Source organism: Tachysurus vachellii, chromosome 10 (genome assembly GCF_030014155.1).
Source record: "Tachysurus vachellii isolate PV-2020 chromosome 10, HZAU_Pvac_v1, whole genome shotgun sequence".
Taxonomy (NCBI): domain Eukaryota; kingdom Metazoa; phylum Chordata; class Actinopteri; order Siluriformes; family Bagridae; genus Tachysurus; species Tachysurus vachellii.
Genome location: NC_083469.1, coordinates 3,687,501 through 3,703,865, shown reverse-complemented (window position 1 = coordinate 3,703,865; position 16,365 = coordinate 3,687,501). Strand labels below are relative to the sequence as shown.

At 39.7% G+C, this 16,365-nt stretch overlaps 1 protein-coding gene across 2 annotated transcripts in view; it reads left to right on the top strand.

Annotated features, from left to right (window-relative positions):
• The window catches only part of rgs7a (regulator of G protein signaling 7a), a 60,343-nt gene that overhangs the window by 25,930 nt on the left and 18,048 nt on the right, over window positions 1-16,365 (top strand). For both annotated transcript variants that reach the window (XM_060878949.1, XM_060878950.1), the window contains exons 3-6: window positions 10,332-10,428; window positions 12,591-12,641; window positions 13,922-14,028; window positions 14,837-14,888. In XM_060878949.1, coding sequence (XP_060734932.1) covers window positions 10,332-10,428; window positions 12,591-12,641; window positions 13,922-14,028; window positions 14,837-14,888 — 307 coding nt within the window. The remainder of the gene's footprint in view (window positions 1-10,331; window positions 10,429-12,590; window positions 12,642-13,921; window positions 14,029-14,836; window positions 14,889-16,365) is intronic.

Genomic DNA, 16,365 nt, shown 5'->3' with positions numbered 1-16,365 from the left:
ACACATTGGTGACCAATTCGTCTTTATTTACAAAGCTGACTGATCTATGTGAATAATCTCACTTTCTTGAACAAAAACAAACTAAAGCTAAGGTAAAAAGTCCCTCCTGTCCCCAATGAGGTGGGATGGTGTATTAAAAATGTACTTACATGGCTGACAAACAACAAGTGATTACCATGTAAGAATGAGTTTTAAAAAAATTGCCAACTGAATTGTCACTGAAAGTTGCTAACTACTGCTAACACATGTATCACTTCACAGGGCTGTCAAGTGTCACGTATTGAAAGTGACAGTCACGCATTTGGGTCTTTTCTCACGTTCTCCCACCACACATCGTATTTCTCACGCAAAAAAAAAAACTTTTTGACTATTTATCATATATTTAATAAGCCGCAGCGCCCAAAACATATCAGTCCGCACCGCTGTCTCTATGGAACCGGGCAGGAATCTCCCCTGGAGCTCTTAGTCAAGCCTGTCACTTATCAGCCAATCAAAAAAAAGAAGCTACACAATAGCCAGAAAAAATACAATAGCCACAATTTTTGTGGCTACACAATAGCCACAAAAATCAGAAAATAGCACTATCTCGGTAAGATTTAACGCAACAACCAATAAAAAAAAACATTAGAGAGGGTATTTTCGATGGTCACTTTGAATAAAACCTCAAGACGAAACAGCTTGTCTCTGGACGGGACATTGTTCTCAATTATGACCCTAAAAATGTCTGGGTTTGAGCCGAACTGTTTTAAATAGGAGCAACATTACAAAACACCACCAGTCATAATCTCTCTCTCTCTCTCTCTCTCTCTCTCTCTCTCACACACACACACACAAATACACACACACACAAATTAATAAATGGAAACTAAACAAATACTTTTCAGCGGTCAGCGATCCTTACTCCCCTTTATTGTTGTTGTTTTTTTTTTTTTTTTTTTTTTTTTTAGGGGGTGTTGTCACGCTTGCCTGTCTTCAAAACTTGAGAGCCCTGACTTCATCTGAAATCTTCTAACCCCGGGTCAGGGCACTGTGCAGGATAAATGACTTCTTACATCTTCATCAACCTTAATACACAATGTCTTCATGGAGCTCAGGCTTTATGCACAGGAGGTTTGTGCTCCTTAGTTCTAGTGAAAGGAAACTGTAATGTTACAGTGAAAAAAGACATTCTATACAATTGTGTGACTGAAAGTTTGTGGTAACATTTTGAAAAAAATGTGCACAATTGTGTTTAAAGAATCCATATACATTTGGCTGTATAGTGTATTTAAGTTTAAGGTTGCTCAAAAGAGGCCATGTGGATTTTACATGCCCAGGTCTCAAGGGCAATCTACCATAAACTGCTTTAATGTCAACCTTTAAAAAGGGAAAAGTGGAAGAAATCAAGCAAAGAGGAAATCTCATTCGAGACATGAACAAATAATGAGACATTTTATGAGACATTCATTCATTCATTAATTTTCTACTGCTTATCCGAACTACCTCGGGTCACGGGGAGCCTGTGTCATCGGGCATCAAGGCAGGATACACCCTGGACGGAGTGCCAACCCATCGCAGGGCACACAGACACTCTCATTCACTCACACAATCACACACTACGGACAATTTTCCAGAGATGCCAATCAACCTACCATGCATGTCTTTGGACCGGGGGAGGAAACCGGAGTACCCGAAGGAAACCCCCGAGGCACGGGGAGAACATGCAAACTCCACACATACAAGGTGGAGGCGGGAATCGAACCCCCAACCCTGGAGGTGTGAGGCGAACATGGTAACCACTAAGCCACCATGCCCCCCTGATCTGTTTTATTCTTCAATAAAATGTTTTTTTCAACACAAAATAACAAAATATTGCCTGACAGAGACAGACACAATGGTTTTTATATTGTATGCCAAATTGGGTGTGGGTGTTCAAACCATTTACGTTTAGAGATTTTCACAGATGCCAGATAATGACTCAGCTGTTTAGACAGAAATTGTGTTCCACCACCTGGGCCACGGACCAAGAAAAGACTTAATGCCTGTCTTGTTTGGATCGATGGTGGGTTAAGTTGAGCTGTGCTAAAGTCTTGAAGGGAGAGTGTTGCAGAGAAGAGTTTGTTAAATGCCTTTAGGTAGATGCCAGTAGATGGAAAACAGTAATGAGGTTGTGATGGAGCACTTGCTGACGGTCGAAAATAGTCAGTCACAATATTTGGATGACTTGTGATTCAAGTGAAGCAATGGGTGAGCTACAGTAGACCTTGAGATGGGTCGTGAGGTGAGAAGGGACTTAATAATCACCTGAGTGGTCACTGTGGAAATAAATGGTCTCTATTTCCTGATGGTCACTTGAGCGAGGATCCTTAGTGACCCAGTCAGGTTAACCAGGGGAAGACCTGAAGGGGTGTTCATGGGAAAAGAGAGTTGGAGATTTCGTAGTTGTGATTGCTACTCTGGATAATCCTACAGAGATTCCCTAAAGATAAAGTCTTATTCTCTCATCCTATGGATATTGACCTGCTGCTACAGTATAATCATAAAGACAGTGCTCATCCCAAGACTTCTAGATACATCTAAACATCCCTTCAGCTCAGTAACATTTGCCTTTACTCTTCAACTACTGAGTAAGTATATGTTCCTTTGTTTATTAAAGGTCCCAATTTGTGATTATTGATTGAATGAACAAAGTATTGGTGACTGAAATGAGGCTCCTCAATAGAGTTGTTTGGTTTTATGGTCAATCCCTTCTAGAGCTGTATAAGGCATATCCCACTGGGAAATCCCAGGAACTGTTGGAGAGATTATATCTCACAGTTGTCTTGGGGAAATCTGAGAATCCCAGGACCAGCTGGAATCTGTGTCTTGTTATTAAGAATTCTGGGCTGACCTTTTGAACCTGCTGTTACCATGACCCCCCACCATGAAAATAAATAAGTGAATTTGTCTCATACATTAATTTATAATCCCACTATCCAGACGATAATCTAGATAATAATGGCTTATCGTTTGAGCCTGGATCCTCTCAAGGTTGCTTAATTTGGGTCTTCTCATCTTTGTGACTTTTTCCTTACAGTTTGATATGAAAATCTAGATCTCGTCGCTGTCGGGCGGAAACCTCGTATGTCCAAATTTGGTCAATTTCATATTTTTTCACATATCGATGCTATTGGTCAGTCCCCACGTGGGTCTGTTATTTTTACAAGTTGTCAAAGAATCTAAAGTCTTGAAAATAGCTTGAGCACAAATCTCATAACTCCATTGGACACTTCAACTGTCCACCTCTTCCTCACTCCGCGGGAGAGCTTCGCGGCATATTTCTCCTCAAGAAGAGTCGCAACGAATCAACACGTCTTCTGAGGTAAATGTCTTCAAAACACTTGACCCCCGCTAGTTCTGGTGCTCGTCTGAGGACAGGAATTTAGCGCAAGACAATCCACTGCAACGCGGACTAAACCCTGTGCACTGCAGATAAGGTACGGCGTTTTTTTAATTTCCTGAAAAATAACGGTTTTGGAGATACGAGGATTCCGCCTAACAGCGACGATCTGAATTTTAATAAAGCTGTTATGTGACATATAAAATTTAATTGAATTGATAGCGTGTACCTCAAAGGTTGCATAGATCAGCGTCAACTTGTGAACCAACCATATCTTTTGTTTGGAGACCTTACCTTGTCTGCAAACGGTCTAAATTTCACCTGGTAAAAAAAAATAAAAAATGGGTGGTTTGTCCAGGCCAGGGGTGTCCAATCTTAATCATCAAGGTCTTTTGGATTAAGGATCCACTGATCTAAAAGGTGCAATCAGGTGTGGCTCAGGTGTGGCTTGATTGAAATAAAACCCTGCACCCACATTGGTCCTTTGCAGAAAAGCTTGGATATCCCTGGTTTAGGCTCATTATTTTTGGCTTGTAGAAGCCAACATTCTGTTTTGCTTATTCTTCTAAGACAAAAATATATTAATTGCTACTCCTCCTAGGGCTTTCGAGCCGCATGCAGCGAAATCGGATATGTCGTCGACTCTGGTCTGACGTTTGTTGCTGTTACTTTTCTAAATGATCCGAGTTCCAATACTCATGGTACCGGGTTTCAAATTGGCCTGAACTTATATGCAGCCCCGCCCCCAAAATAAAAAATTAGCACAAATTGGACATGTAATATATCAACACACTCAGCACAATGAGGGGAATTGTGCCACAGGTATTCAGGTGACGTTACATGCTTGTATTCATCGCCTCCAAAAGTTTTGGCACTCTAGCATACCGGAATACTTGCTCCGACAAGCCGACATCAAAGTTTGGTCAAGACAAATTTTACAAATCTAGTTTGATATTGTCTTTATAATGAGTTTGTCTGTCAGAATTCCAGTAACAATAGTGAAAATTCATGGAGCATTTTTCTTTTTTCTCCTACAACTACAGGTCAGATTAAATGACAAATCCAGTCACCGAGACCTTCCTGCTTTACTAGTAGAAAATTCAAGATGACTGAAGACCTTCAGAGACTTTGGAAAATCTCTAACCAAAAGCTATTTTGTACTTGTATTGCTAGAAGATTTGGGAAAAGTAGCTAACTGTCCAGCAAGTTTCAAAAGTTACAGAAAACCGATATCTTGGAGCAGATTCTAAGTCAAAGTCAGACCGTTTGTATCACAGTTACTACCTCCTTTAAATAGCACATCTTCTAAATTAAAATACTATATTTATAGTGACAGAAATAGCCTTCCATTCATCAAGCTACTGATTCATTTCCAGGTACACTTTGTACTGATTATGTGTCGTATCGAGGTAACAGCGAGAAAACTCTTCCACTCTTTTGCTGTCTTAATCAGCTGCAATGACGTACTACTGAGCTGTCCAGAAGACTGAACAGATACCCTGTTTCTATTTCTGAAGCACCACTTTGGCTAATTTCACACTCACTGGCATGTGAGTAAAGCTCTCATCAAAGCTGTCACTTTCATTCAGGTTTAGAAAGTATCGACGACGTCATCACAGATTCATCTATCAGGAATGTGTAGCACCTAAGCAGCCACAGAGAGCTGACCTAAAGTGCTGACCTTTGTCTTGATTTGCCCTTTGCATCCAATTTCCTTTTACAATGCTTATCTGGTGAGGCATGTTTTAGCAGGTTGGACGTGTGAGTGTGAATACATAGCTGAGTGGTCCACTTCTGATGAGAATCTGTTGGCTGTGGTGTACTCGCAGACAAGTGTCCAGACAAGTGTAGTACTTTTCTCTTACCAAGAATCACCCACAGTACATTTACACAAGGACAAAGGGCATTTGATGATGGGGTGCTAATACAGAGAGTTGAAAATCTTTTGACTAGCAGAGTATCAAGGTGAGAACACACGTGTGATTACCCTGTTCCTAACAAAGACACAGGAGGCAGGAAAAAGAGAAGAGAGATCTAAATATAGCGGGGCACGGTGGCTTAGTGGTTAGCACATTCACCTCACACTTCCAGGGTCAGGGTTTGATTCCCGCCTCCACCTTGTGTGTGTGGAGTTTGCATGTTCTCCCCGTGCCTCGGGGGTTTCCTCCGGGTACTCCGGTTTCCTCCCCCGGTCCAAAGACATGCATGGTAGGTTGATTGGCATCTCTGGAAAATTGTCCCTAGTGTGTGAATGAGTGTGTGTGTGTGTGCCCTGCGATGGGTTGGCACTCCGTCCAGGGTGTATCCTGCCTTGATGCCCGATGACGCCTGAGGCACAGGCTCCCCGTGACCCAAGGTAGTTCGGATAAGCGGTACAAAATGAATGAATGAATGAACTCTAATTATTAGTTAGATACTTTTAACTGGCTTATTTTTAGGCACAATGCTTTTTGTACTCTTTTTATTGCCACTCAAAAAAAAAATCAAAACAAAAATCAAACTTACAGTACCATCCCACTGCTCAGCTCATTTTCAGCTCAGCTCAGGGAAGGGAAGGGAACGGAGGATATGGTTCTTTCCATCTCTCTCAGGCAGGAGGTCTGACAGCCTACTGGAAAAGAGAGAGAGAGTGCATAAATCCTCTGCTATAAAATATACACAGGTGTAAATATTTATATCTTACCTACTCCTCCTCCACCTTTGCAGAGCCTGATAGGGAACATTCCCTGATTCTAACTGACATATAATACACCCACTTTATACTGTATATACACTGATAATACATAACAGGACTCCACAAGACCTCTGAAGATGTGCTGTGGTATCTGGAGTATAGATGTTAGCAGCAGATTCTTTAAGTCCTGGAAGTTTTCACTTTTGTCCTTCATGGACCCATGCATAACAGTGAGTTTACTGTTTACAAACTGTTTACATGCTGTTTTGCACACTTTTTTGCTCTTTTGCACAAACTGTCCAACATTTCAGTCGTTTTGCACATACAGTGATTCCTCAAGATACGAGTGCTCTGACATACGAATTTTTTGAGATACGAGCTGTGATTCGACCAAATTTTTGGCTTGAGATACGAGCAAATTTTTGAGATCCGAGCATCCGAGCCGCCGCCGCCGAAACAAAGATCCCCAACAACCACGTGTGCTCTGTTTCCCCGCCTCAGCTTCCCGCGTCTCACTGCCGCCTTTCCACTGCACACGACAAACGACGGTCGATAAAACGGAAGTCATTCATTTCCTAAGGAGAGTCGCAAAGGGGCTGCGTGAGGTGCCGACCATCTGCGGGTCCGTACTTTTCGGATCCGTTTTAAGCGTTGGATCAGTTAAAAATTTTTTAACTTGTGCGACTACACCGCATCTGATATGCCGACCGGACAGGTTTTTATTAAAACGACCGACAGATATTAGTGAGGAAAGAGTGACAAAAAAGGCAAAAACAAGTGAAGAGAAAAGCGATGAAGAAAATTAAGTGTACGTACGAGACAAAATTCCTCCTGTTTAATCTTCCCTCAACCTCTGTGCGCATCTTCCGTAAAGTAAAACCAGTTTATTTTTTTAACATTCTCTTTTATTACTGTATGTTTTTATACAATATTTGTCATTTATAAATACAGGTACTGAACATTTTTCATATTCAAAACACATAAACAAAACAACTGGATCAAAAACAATCATTGAAAATTGTTTTGGCATCACTGTACTATACAATATTTCAGTCGTTTGCTGTTTTTGCACAATTCTATATATTATCTCAAGGACCTGCTGCAAAGAAACTGTGTTCATTCTAATATTACTGCACGAAATATCGTTTGAACATTCAGTATTCACATACAGTATTTCCACTGGTCGGTCGGCGCTGTTTCTGTTTACTGTTTCTTGTCTTTTGTGTATTGTACTTTTGTATTGTCTTGTAACTTCTTGTCTGCACTGTCTTTTGTCCTGCACTGTCTTGTCTGTCTTGTTTGTCTTGTCCTGCACTGTTTGCACCAGGATGCACTTTACTGTATGTGGCTATAGCCCTATTCGGACGGGACTAGTTTTACAGGGGGTCGTTAGAAAAATTTCAGTTTCACGGACGTACTTTGTGATTTTAATCCGGTCTGAATCTGCCATGTCTGTCTTTTTCTCACACGACCTGTGTAAAAATTCCAGAGCAAATTACCTACTGTTTTTCAGCAAAATCGGCGCTCCTCTGAGAAATCTAATCCCGTCCGAATGCGAATGTCTGTGATTGCCGAAAATGTTTTTTCCAAAACGCGTTTTCTTGTCTGTTTTGGTCAACGTGAACTACCGTATTAACCCTAGCGCACCGGTATTCAAGTTTATTGATCGGTCATATGACCATACGCAATCCACGCATCCTGGACATGTGGTCTTGTGCAACGCCCACATGTAAAACACAGACACTCCTACCTCCGTAATAAACACAGAGATGTTAGTCCCGTCCGAATCCATACATGAAATGACAGACGTCGGCTGAAAAAAATTCTACCTCAAACGTCGTTTGGAAAACTAGTCCTGTCCGAATAGGGCTTAAGATTACTTACTAAGTCCTTAGCTCTGTCTATGTTTTATGTAGCACCATGATCCTGGAGAAACATTGTCTCATTTCACTGTGTCCTGCAACAGCTACTGTATATATGGTTAAAATGACAATAAAAGCTTCTTGACTCTTGACTTGACGAGTCTTTTAACTAACTACTGTATGACACTGTTTCTGGTTCATCAGTTGTCCTTTCTTGGACCAGGTTTGGGAGGTACTAACCTCTGCACATTAAGAACGCCCTGTGCTGTGAAGATCTTTGGAGATGCTCTGCACTATTCCTCCAGCCATCACATTTTGGCCCTTGTCAAAGTCACTCAGATCCTTACGCTTGCCCATTTTTCCTGCTTCCATCCCACCAACTTTGACAACTTGAGAAGTGCTACTTTAAAATGACAATTATGGATCGTCTTGGTGCGATGTCACTTTAAAGTGAAGGTGCCTTCACACCAAGAGGTGGATCAGTAAACAGCTAATGTTCCTTCCTTCTGTTCTTCCTCTAGTTCTTACTTTTACATCCTGATTATCTGACAGCGAGTCACAAAAGTAACATATGCCTGCATACACATAAAATCTTTTGTTCCATGGTTTTACCTGCAAGTTCTGCACGTCGCTCGATACTGAAACGTCTTTGGCGATCACGTCCCCTTTCAATCTCTCTTTGTCTCTCTCTGCCTTAATGAGACATCCATTAGCACACTGCCAGAGTGAAGAATCCAGAGTACTCTCATTGGCTTCAATTAGCACTAACATGTTTAACCATCAGGCCGGCAAGCGATGTAGAAAATGTGTGTGTTTGTGTGTGTTTTAGTTAAAGTCATTTGCATACTGTACAATTAGATAATCAGTCCAATCTACTGCATATATCTACTGTTTCTCATATTCCCACACACAATGCTGGAAAATATGCTAAAAACCTACATAACCAATTAGCTACTAAGCTTTTCATATGGTCCTGTTACTAATATTGGACAATACACATTTTATTTTGTCAATCTTTTAAAAATAAACATGCATCGTTTGGATGGAAATGTATTGTGTAGGTCTTTATCCAATTTCTCGCCTGCTCGCTCTCCTTTCCTGAGCTGAGGAGGAACGACAGAAGCGGAGGTGGTGTGCGAATTGTTTTGGGCTGTTTTGAGCAGCACAGTATCCTGACTGAATTACGTGTCATGGTGGTGTTTGTCAGCCTGCACTGACACACCGTCTGTGTTGATGTGGCCTTCTGGAAGAGAATCAGAAAAAAAAAAAAATACATCGCATGCTGTATTTTCCGTCATTTCTTCTCAAAGGCAGACATCCTTGACCTCTACCACTTTCTAAGCCTCTGGCGAATACGGAAATACGTAAAATAGGACGGGTTAGTCATTTTAGACTGAATTTGAGTGCTTTCACTAATGTGAGCGTGTGTTGTGGGAATGTCTACGTAGATGAAATAAGTATTTGTGCAAACACTCAATTTATTCATATTAGTATTTATTCCATGTTGTTCTGTTTTAGCATCTTTTTTGTATCTCCTTGATGTCTGGTTCAAAAAGACCTTGAGACCAAACAGCTCTGTGATGATGATGGATAATCAGTGAACTTTTAATGATTAAACCTCATTTATCAAGCTGGATAGCAATTCATTTATTTGTAAGTCGTTCGTATTCCATTTTCTCTCCTGAGCTTGTGTAAATGTCAGCATACTGTAAGAGGATTCGCTAATGTGACCTGCACAAGTTTCTGTTGTTATACTGCACATGATGATAAGACCGTCAAGTTTAAAGCACTTTTTTATTTCAGTTGCACACTACACATTAAATGGACAAAGCGCTGAACCTCTGCTTCATATTACACTGCATAAAATTGACATCCTAGGCGAGATAAAGTGTCTTGAATATATTCAATATGTAGATCTTCTGTTCTAGACCTAAATTCTACACATTAGATCTTCCAGTAATGCAGTGACCGTAGACTCATTTTATTGGGTGCCATTACTTTTGTTCTATTTCACTGGTTAACTTTGGCTTATTTAAGTCAAAACACTGCAAAAAAGCTTTACATTTTATAATTCTAACAACAGGTAATTTAGTTTTTTTTTCTAGAAATTAACATTTAAATCTTAAAAATAGGTTAATAATCTTCTATTCTGTTTATTGTATCTTCTAATAAGAAAAAGTAGAACATTCTGACTATATTTAAGATATCGTAACTTGCTGTCATTTGTCTTGTTGCAATAATCACGGCTGATTTTGAACTAGAATAAAAGTAATGGCACCCAACAAAATGAGGAAATGTTATTGTGAGAATCTGACATGCTGCATTGGCTGAGCTGCATTACGGAAAATTACGGCATAGCCCGATTAATAGGCACTCTTTTATTATTTTATGTGTGTTTTGATATTTAAGTCTCTCTCTCTCTCTCTCTCTCTTTCAGATGGAAGACCTAATAGCCCGGATGCAGGATGAGAAAAATGGCATCCCAATCCGCACAGTGAAGAGTTTTCTCTCCAAAATTCCGAGTGTGTTCTCTGGTAAGGCAAATGCTACAGACAAATGGTAAAGGTAAACTATAAACTAGACTTATCACTTAATGTTTTATTAACACACAGACACACAAACAGGGTTTAAACTAAACTTTTTAACTTGCCAGCCAAGTTGGCTACTAAACATTATCAATCATTCCTAACTTCTACTAGTACAGGGATTAAATTCAGGATAGTAAAAAAATAATCGTTTATAAATTAAAACAAACAAAATCAAACACAGACAAAACAAAGACAAAACAAAAAACAAGGATTCCGTGCTGCTAAAGGCAGCGCTGCAGGACTAAATACTGAAGACAATTAGACACATAAGGGACTAGACTACCTATAATACTAATATGGCTGGTCATGGGGTCAGCAGGTCAACTTTAGTTAATGTTCACATCAAACACAAGCATTGGGAAATCTCAGCAAGATGGTTGTTAGTTCCAGATGAGATGGTTTGAGTATTTTATAAACTCCTTTTTCATCGGCTAGAAATGGTGAGGAAAAACCTATAGCATCTAGTGAGCAGCAGTTCTGTGGGTGGATACCCTTGCCTGGGAGATCAGAGAAGAACGGCCCGGTTGGTTCGTTATGACAGGAATCGCAACAAAGAGACTTAAATGATCAGTCTTTCCAACTGTGGTGAGCAGAAAAGCATAAGAATGCACAGCACCTCCAAGCATGAGGAGGCTGAGGAGCTACAACGCATCAGGTTCTGCTCCTGTCAGTGAGCGCAGACTCACCCAAACTGTAATGACTGATGAAGATCAGAAAAAAAAGCAAGTGATGTTCTTCCAGTCTTTAGTGTGGTCTGGATGAGCTGGTAGCATGTCATGTAAGTGGAAATAAAAAACATGAAGATGAGGTATTATAGGGAAAGAAACAAGCTCCAGTTGGAAACTGCACTTCCTTTAAGGGAAATCATACCACAAATGATTGAATTGTTTTCCCTAGAACAGATTGCTCAGATTATCTAACAGAGTAGAAAACAAGAAAGAAAACCAAACATCACCGAGTACAGTAGCTTAGTTAATACTTGACCATGGCATGAGTTTTGTGATTGTTCTGTGCAGCCAAAATAGCAAACAGGTTCCAGAGGAATAATCCATATTCTCATATTATACCAACCGGTAGCTGAGTGCTTAAGTGTGGAAATCAGAATGTGGTTAATGAGATTCGAGTCATGTAATGAACAATGGAGAGAAAGAGAAAGATGGAGAGAGTTGTTGAAAGATGAAGAGCTTTTGAGAGAGAGAGAGAGAGAGAGAGAGAGAGAGAGATTCTGAAATTCCTAGAAAGAAGAGCCACCATCCATCAGAACACCCATTTAATTTCATTCTCTCTCTCTCTCTCTCTCTCTCTCTCTCTCTCTCTCTCTCTCTCTCTCTCTCTCTCTCTCTCTCTCCATCAGGTTTAACGAGATCTCCCACCCTACCCAATACTAATGGTCGTGTCCAGATTAGATTTGAGACCCGAGGCCCGTATCTATCTAACATGACTGAGCAGGAGTGCTGAGCGTCCAAACATCTTTTCTAATCTCATTCACTTTGTATGAAAGACAAATCTGACACTCCGCAATGCCAGCACTCCTTTATACCATTACTGTAACAAGAGATAAGAACCAGGAGGTCGCTCCGATATATCAAACGTAAGAAAGCAGGAAGTAGCGGACAGTGAAGCAAAGGGCCAGACTGTGTCCCAAATATTACACTCAATATACTGTAGAGTTTCTTATTAGGGCACAGACATAATCGTGTATTTATTTCTGTTTATTTCTAATGCACATGTGAAGAAATTCTATTCTACACAATTTGAAAAAAGCTTTCATAAATATGAACACGCTTGGAATGCTGCCAAGCGTCTTCAAACTTTTTAAATATATTAAAAATACAGCAAGCTACATCAATCAATCAATCAATCAATCAACTCCTACTCCTTTATCTTCTTCTCTTCTTCATCTTCCTCCTCCTGCAGTTTGTCTTACTAATAAATATACAGTGTAAATGGCCTTTGTCAGTTCTCTCCTTCTTCTTCTTCTTCTTCTTCTTCTTCTTCTTCTTCTTCTTCTTCTTATTATTATTATTATTATTATTATTATTATTATTATTAATCTTTTTCTTCTTATTATTATTTAAATCACTTGTTCCACTCGTGTGTGTCTGCAGGTTCAGACATTGTGCAGTGGCTGGTGAAGAACCTGAACATTGAGGATCCAGGTGAGTGCTGACTGTAGCCCAGTGCTGTGTTGGTTCTGATGTTCTTTGATGTTCAATACCACACCAGTGAACTTCTACTCATTAGTTCATTGTTCCAGTTTTGCCGATTAGTTACACTTTACACATCCACTTTAACAATGTCTAATTGTAGCTCATCTGTCATCAGACACAATTTCAGTAACAGCATCAGGACCACCACAAAAACAGAAGAGAAGTTCATATTCTTATATATTATATATAATTATTATTATTATTATTATTATTATTATTATTATTATTATTATATATACTGTCAAAGTTTAAAATCGATCTTAAAATTGTGGTCACTGTCAGGATTCGGATCCTCTTTCCTTTATACATTTTCTTTTATTAAGAAATATAAAAATCCTCAAATTAATTATATAAAAAATATATAAAAAATACATCTATAAAATATAGAAAAATCCTCAAATGAAAGCTAAAGATCATTAATTTATAATCACAACCAGTGTGTCTGGCAGAAATGCTGAATTATTAACTAGTTAATTATTTATTAATGAACACAACACTTTCAATCGATTAACTCTCTTTGGTGTGTGTGTGAAGGGTTTAAAGGTCAGAGCAACATTAATCTACTACTGTGTGTGTGTGTGTGTGTGTGTGTGTGTGTGTGTGTGTGTGTGTGTGTGTGTGTGTGTGTAAAATCATATGAGTAGAATTTGCAGCAACACACATTAAATTTAGTTAGTGTTAGTGGTTGGTGTATTTCACAGAGAGATGGGCGGATTGATTGTAAGCAGATAGACGATGAATGGATAGATGATTACTATCTTTACAGATGGATGGATGGATGGATGGATGGATGGATATATCAGTTTATCAGTTTAATGAATGATGTATTAATGAAAGGATGAGTATGTAGTTTGCTGGATAAGTGGATAATAATCTGGATGGATGGATAAATATCTGGATGGATGGATGGATGGATGGATGTATGGATGGATGGATGGATGGATGGATGGATGGATACAAATCTCAGTGGATAAACAGATGAATAATTGAATGGATGTATGGATAGATGGAGGGATGGATGGATGGATGAATGAATATCTGGATGGATGGATGGATGGATGGATGGATGGATGGATGGATGAATATCTGGATAGATGGATGGATGGATAAAAATCTCAATGGATGAATAGATGAATAATTGAATGGATAGATGGATGGATGGATGGATGGATGGATGGATGGATGGGTAAATAAACTGTTGAACTGATTTGTGATGGTGTTTTGTATAGTGGAGGCTCTGCACCTGGGCACTCTGATGGCAGCACATGGTTATTTCTTCCCCATCTCAGACCACGTGCTTACGCTGAAAGACGACGGAACCTTCTACAGATTCCAGGTGTGTGACTCCGAGTGTGAGCTCTTTTACATAAATGACTAAACTCATGGCTCATTTAATTACTCTGTATTCATGAAACTAGATGTCACACTGTAGGACTGTACTAGGGCTGCAGTCAGGATCACTGTGTGCTAAAATCATGCAGGAGTCACAGCAGTTAATAAATAAATAACAAACAAAGACGAGTGAAGGGTTAATAAAGGGAAAGGGGGGTGTTATGGGGCAGTTTCATTCATTCATTCATCTTCTACCGCTTATCCGAACTACCTCGGGTCACGGGGAGCCTGTGCCTATCTCAGGCGTCATCGGGCATCAAGGCAGGATACACCCTGGACGGAGTGCCAACCCATCACAGGGCACACACACACACACACTCTCTCATTCACTCACACACTACGGACAATTTTCCAGAGATGCCAATCAACGTACCATGCATGTCTTTGGACCGGGGGAGGAAACCGGAGTACCCGGAGGAAACCCCCGAGGCACTGGGAGAACATTCAAACTCCACACACACAAGGCGGAGGCGGGAATCGAACCCCCAACCCTGGAGGTGTGAGGCGAACGTGCTAACCACTAAGTCACCGTGCCACCCCTCAATAAAAATAATTAATTAATAAAATAATTATAAATAATAATTAAATAAAATAAAATAAATGAATAATAAATAATTAAATTCATTTGTATAGAGTATTACTCAAAAGAAATATGTATAAATATTAACCATAATAACTTTACATTAGTCCTATATTCTCGTCATAGACTTCTGGTTGACGGTGTTTCTAACACTCCATGTTTCTTTTCTCAGACGCCGTATTTCTGGCCTTCAAACTGCTGGGAGCCGGAGAACACAGACTATGGTGATTCTTATTTATTTTTTTTTTGTAAAGTTTGTATAAAACTCTATTACTCACACGCACATGTTGTCAGGATCACACCCAGACTTTTTATCTGTCTGAAGGGGATTTCTGTCAGTAAAGACACCACGTTTATTGTGTATTGTGTAGCATGTATTGTTGACAGCTCATTTGCATTTAGTGACGCCTACAAAACTCCATAAAAGGGCAAGTTCACAACAAGCTGGAGCATAATATGACCAATCAGCATAAAGAATAGAAAGTTATTTTGAATTAATAAATTAATATAGGGATGGATGGATGGATGGATGGATGGATGGATGGATGGATGGATGGAGGATGGATGGATGGGTGGATGAATATCTGGTTGGGTGTATGGATGGATGGATTGATGATGGATGGATAGATAGATAAAAATCTGGATGGATGGATGAATATCTGGATGGATGGATAGATGGATGAATATTTGAAGGGAGGGATGGATGGATCAATGATGGATGGATGGATAAAAATCTGGATGGATAAATGGATTGATGAATATTTGGAGGGAGGATAAATTTTGAATCCTTTTGAATAAAAGTATGGCAGGATGGACGGATGAATGGATGGATGAAAATCTGGATGGATGGCTGAATAGATTGTTGGATGGATTGATGGATGATTATTTGGAGGAGGTAATGGATGGATGTTTGTATAAATGGATGGATGGATGGATGATGGATGGATGGATGGATACAAATCTGGATGGATGGATGAATATATGGATGGATGGATGGATGGATGGATGGATGGATGGATGGATAGATAGATCAAAATCTGGATGGATGGCTGGATAGATTGATGGATGTTTGGATGTTTGGATAAATGGATGGATGGATGGAAGGATGCATGATGGATGGATGGATAAAAATCTGGATGGATGGATGGATGAATATCTGAATGGATGATAAATTTCTGGATTGGCATGTGGTAGCCTAGTGGTTAAGGTGTTGGGCTACCAAACTGAAGGTTGTGAGTTCAGGTCCACCAAGCTGCCACTGTTGGGCCCCTGAGCAAGGCCCTTAACCCTCATCTGTATGATAATGTAACTTTATTGTCATATTTATATTAGAATACCTTAAACAACGGTGCGTCTCCAAATTGTAGGTTTATATAATTGCGTATGTTCTTGAAGACAAACAGAAGGAGTAACTGTTTATAGCTACTATAATGAAAGTAATAACAGCTTGACGTTCCACAACACTATAAATCCTAGTAAGTTAAATGGGATTGTTGCCATGTTGCTGAGGAATAAGAAGAAAAAAACATTTCATGCTGCTATAGGAAAAGAATTGATTTGGGGGACTTTAAGGTAAGAAACTCTACGTCATGCCGCCAGGTCGTTGTTAATTATTTTCCTGTGACAACATGCTGCTAAGTGTTTTATCACGAACTTATACTGTGGAAGTGTTTTATTATTACTGTGTCATAGTCCTAATTG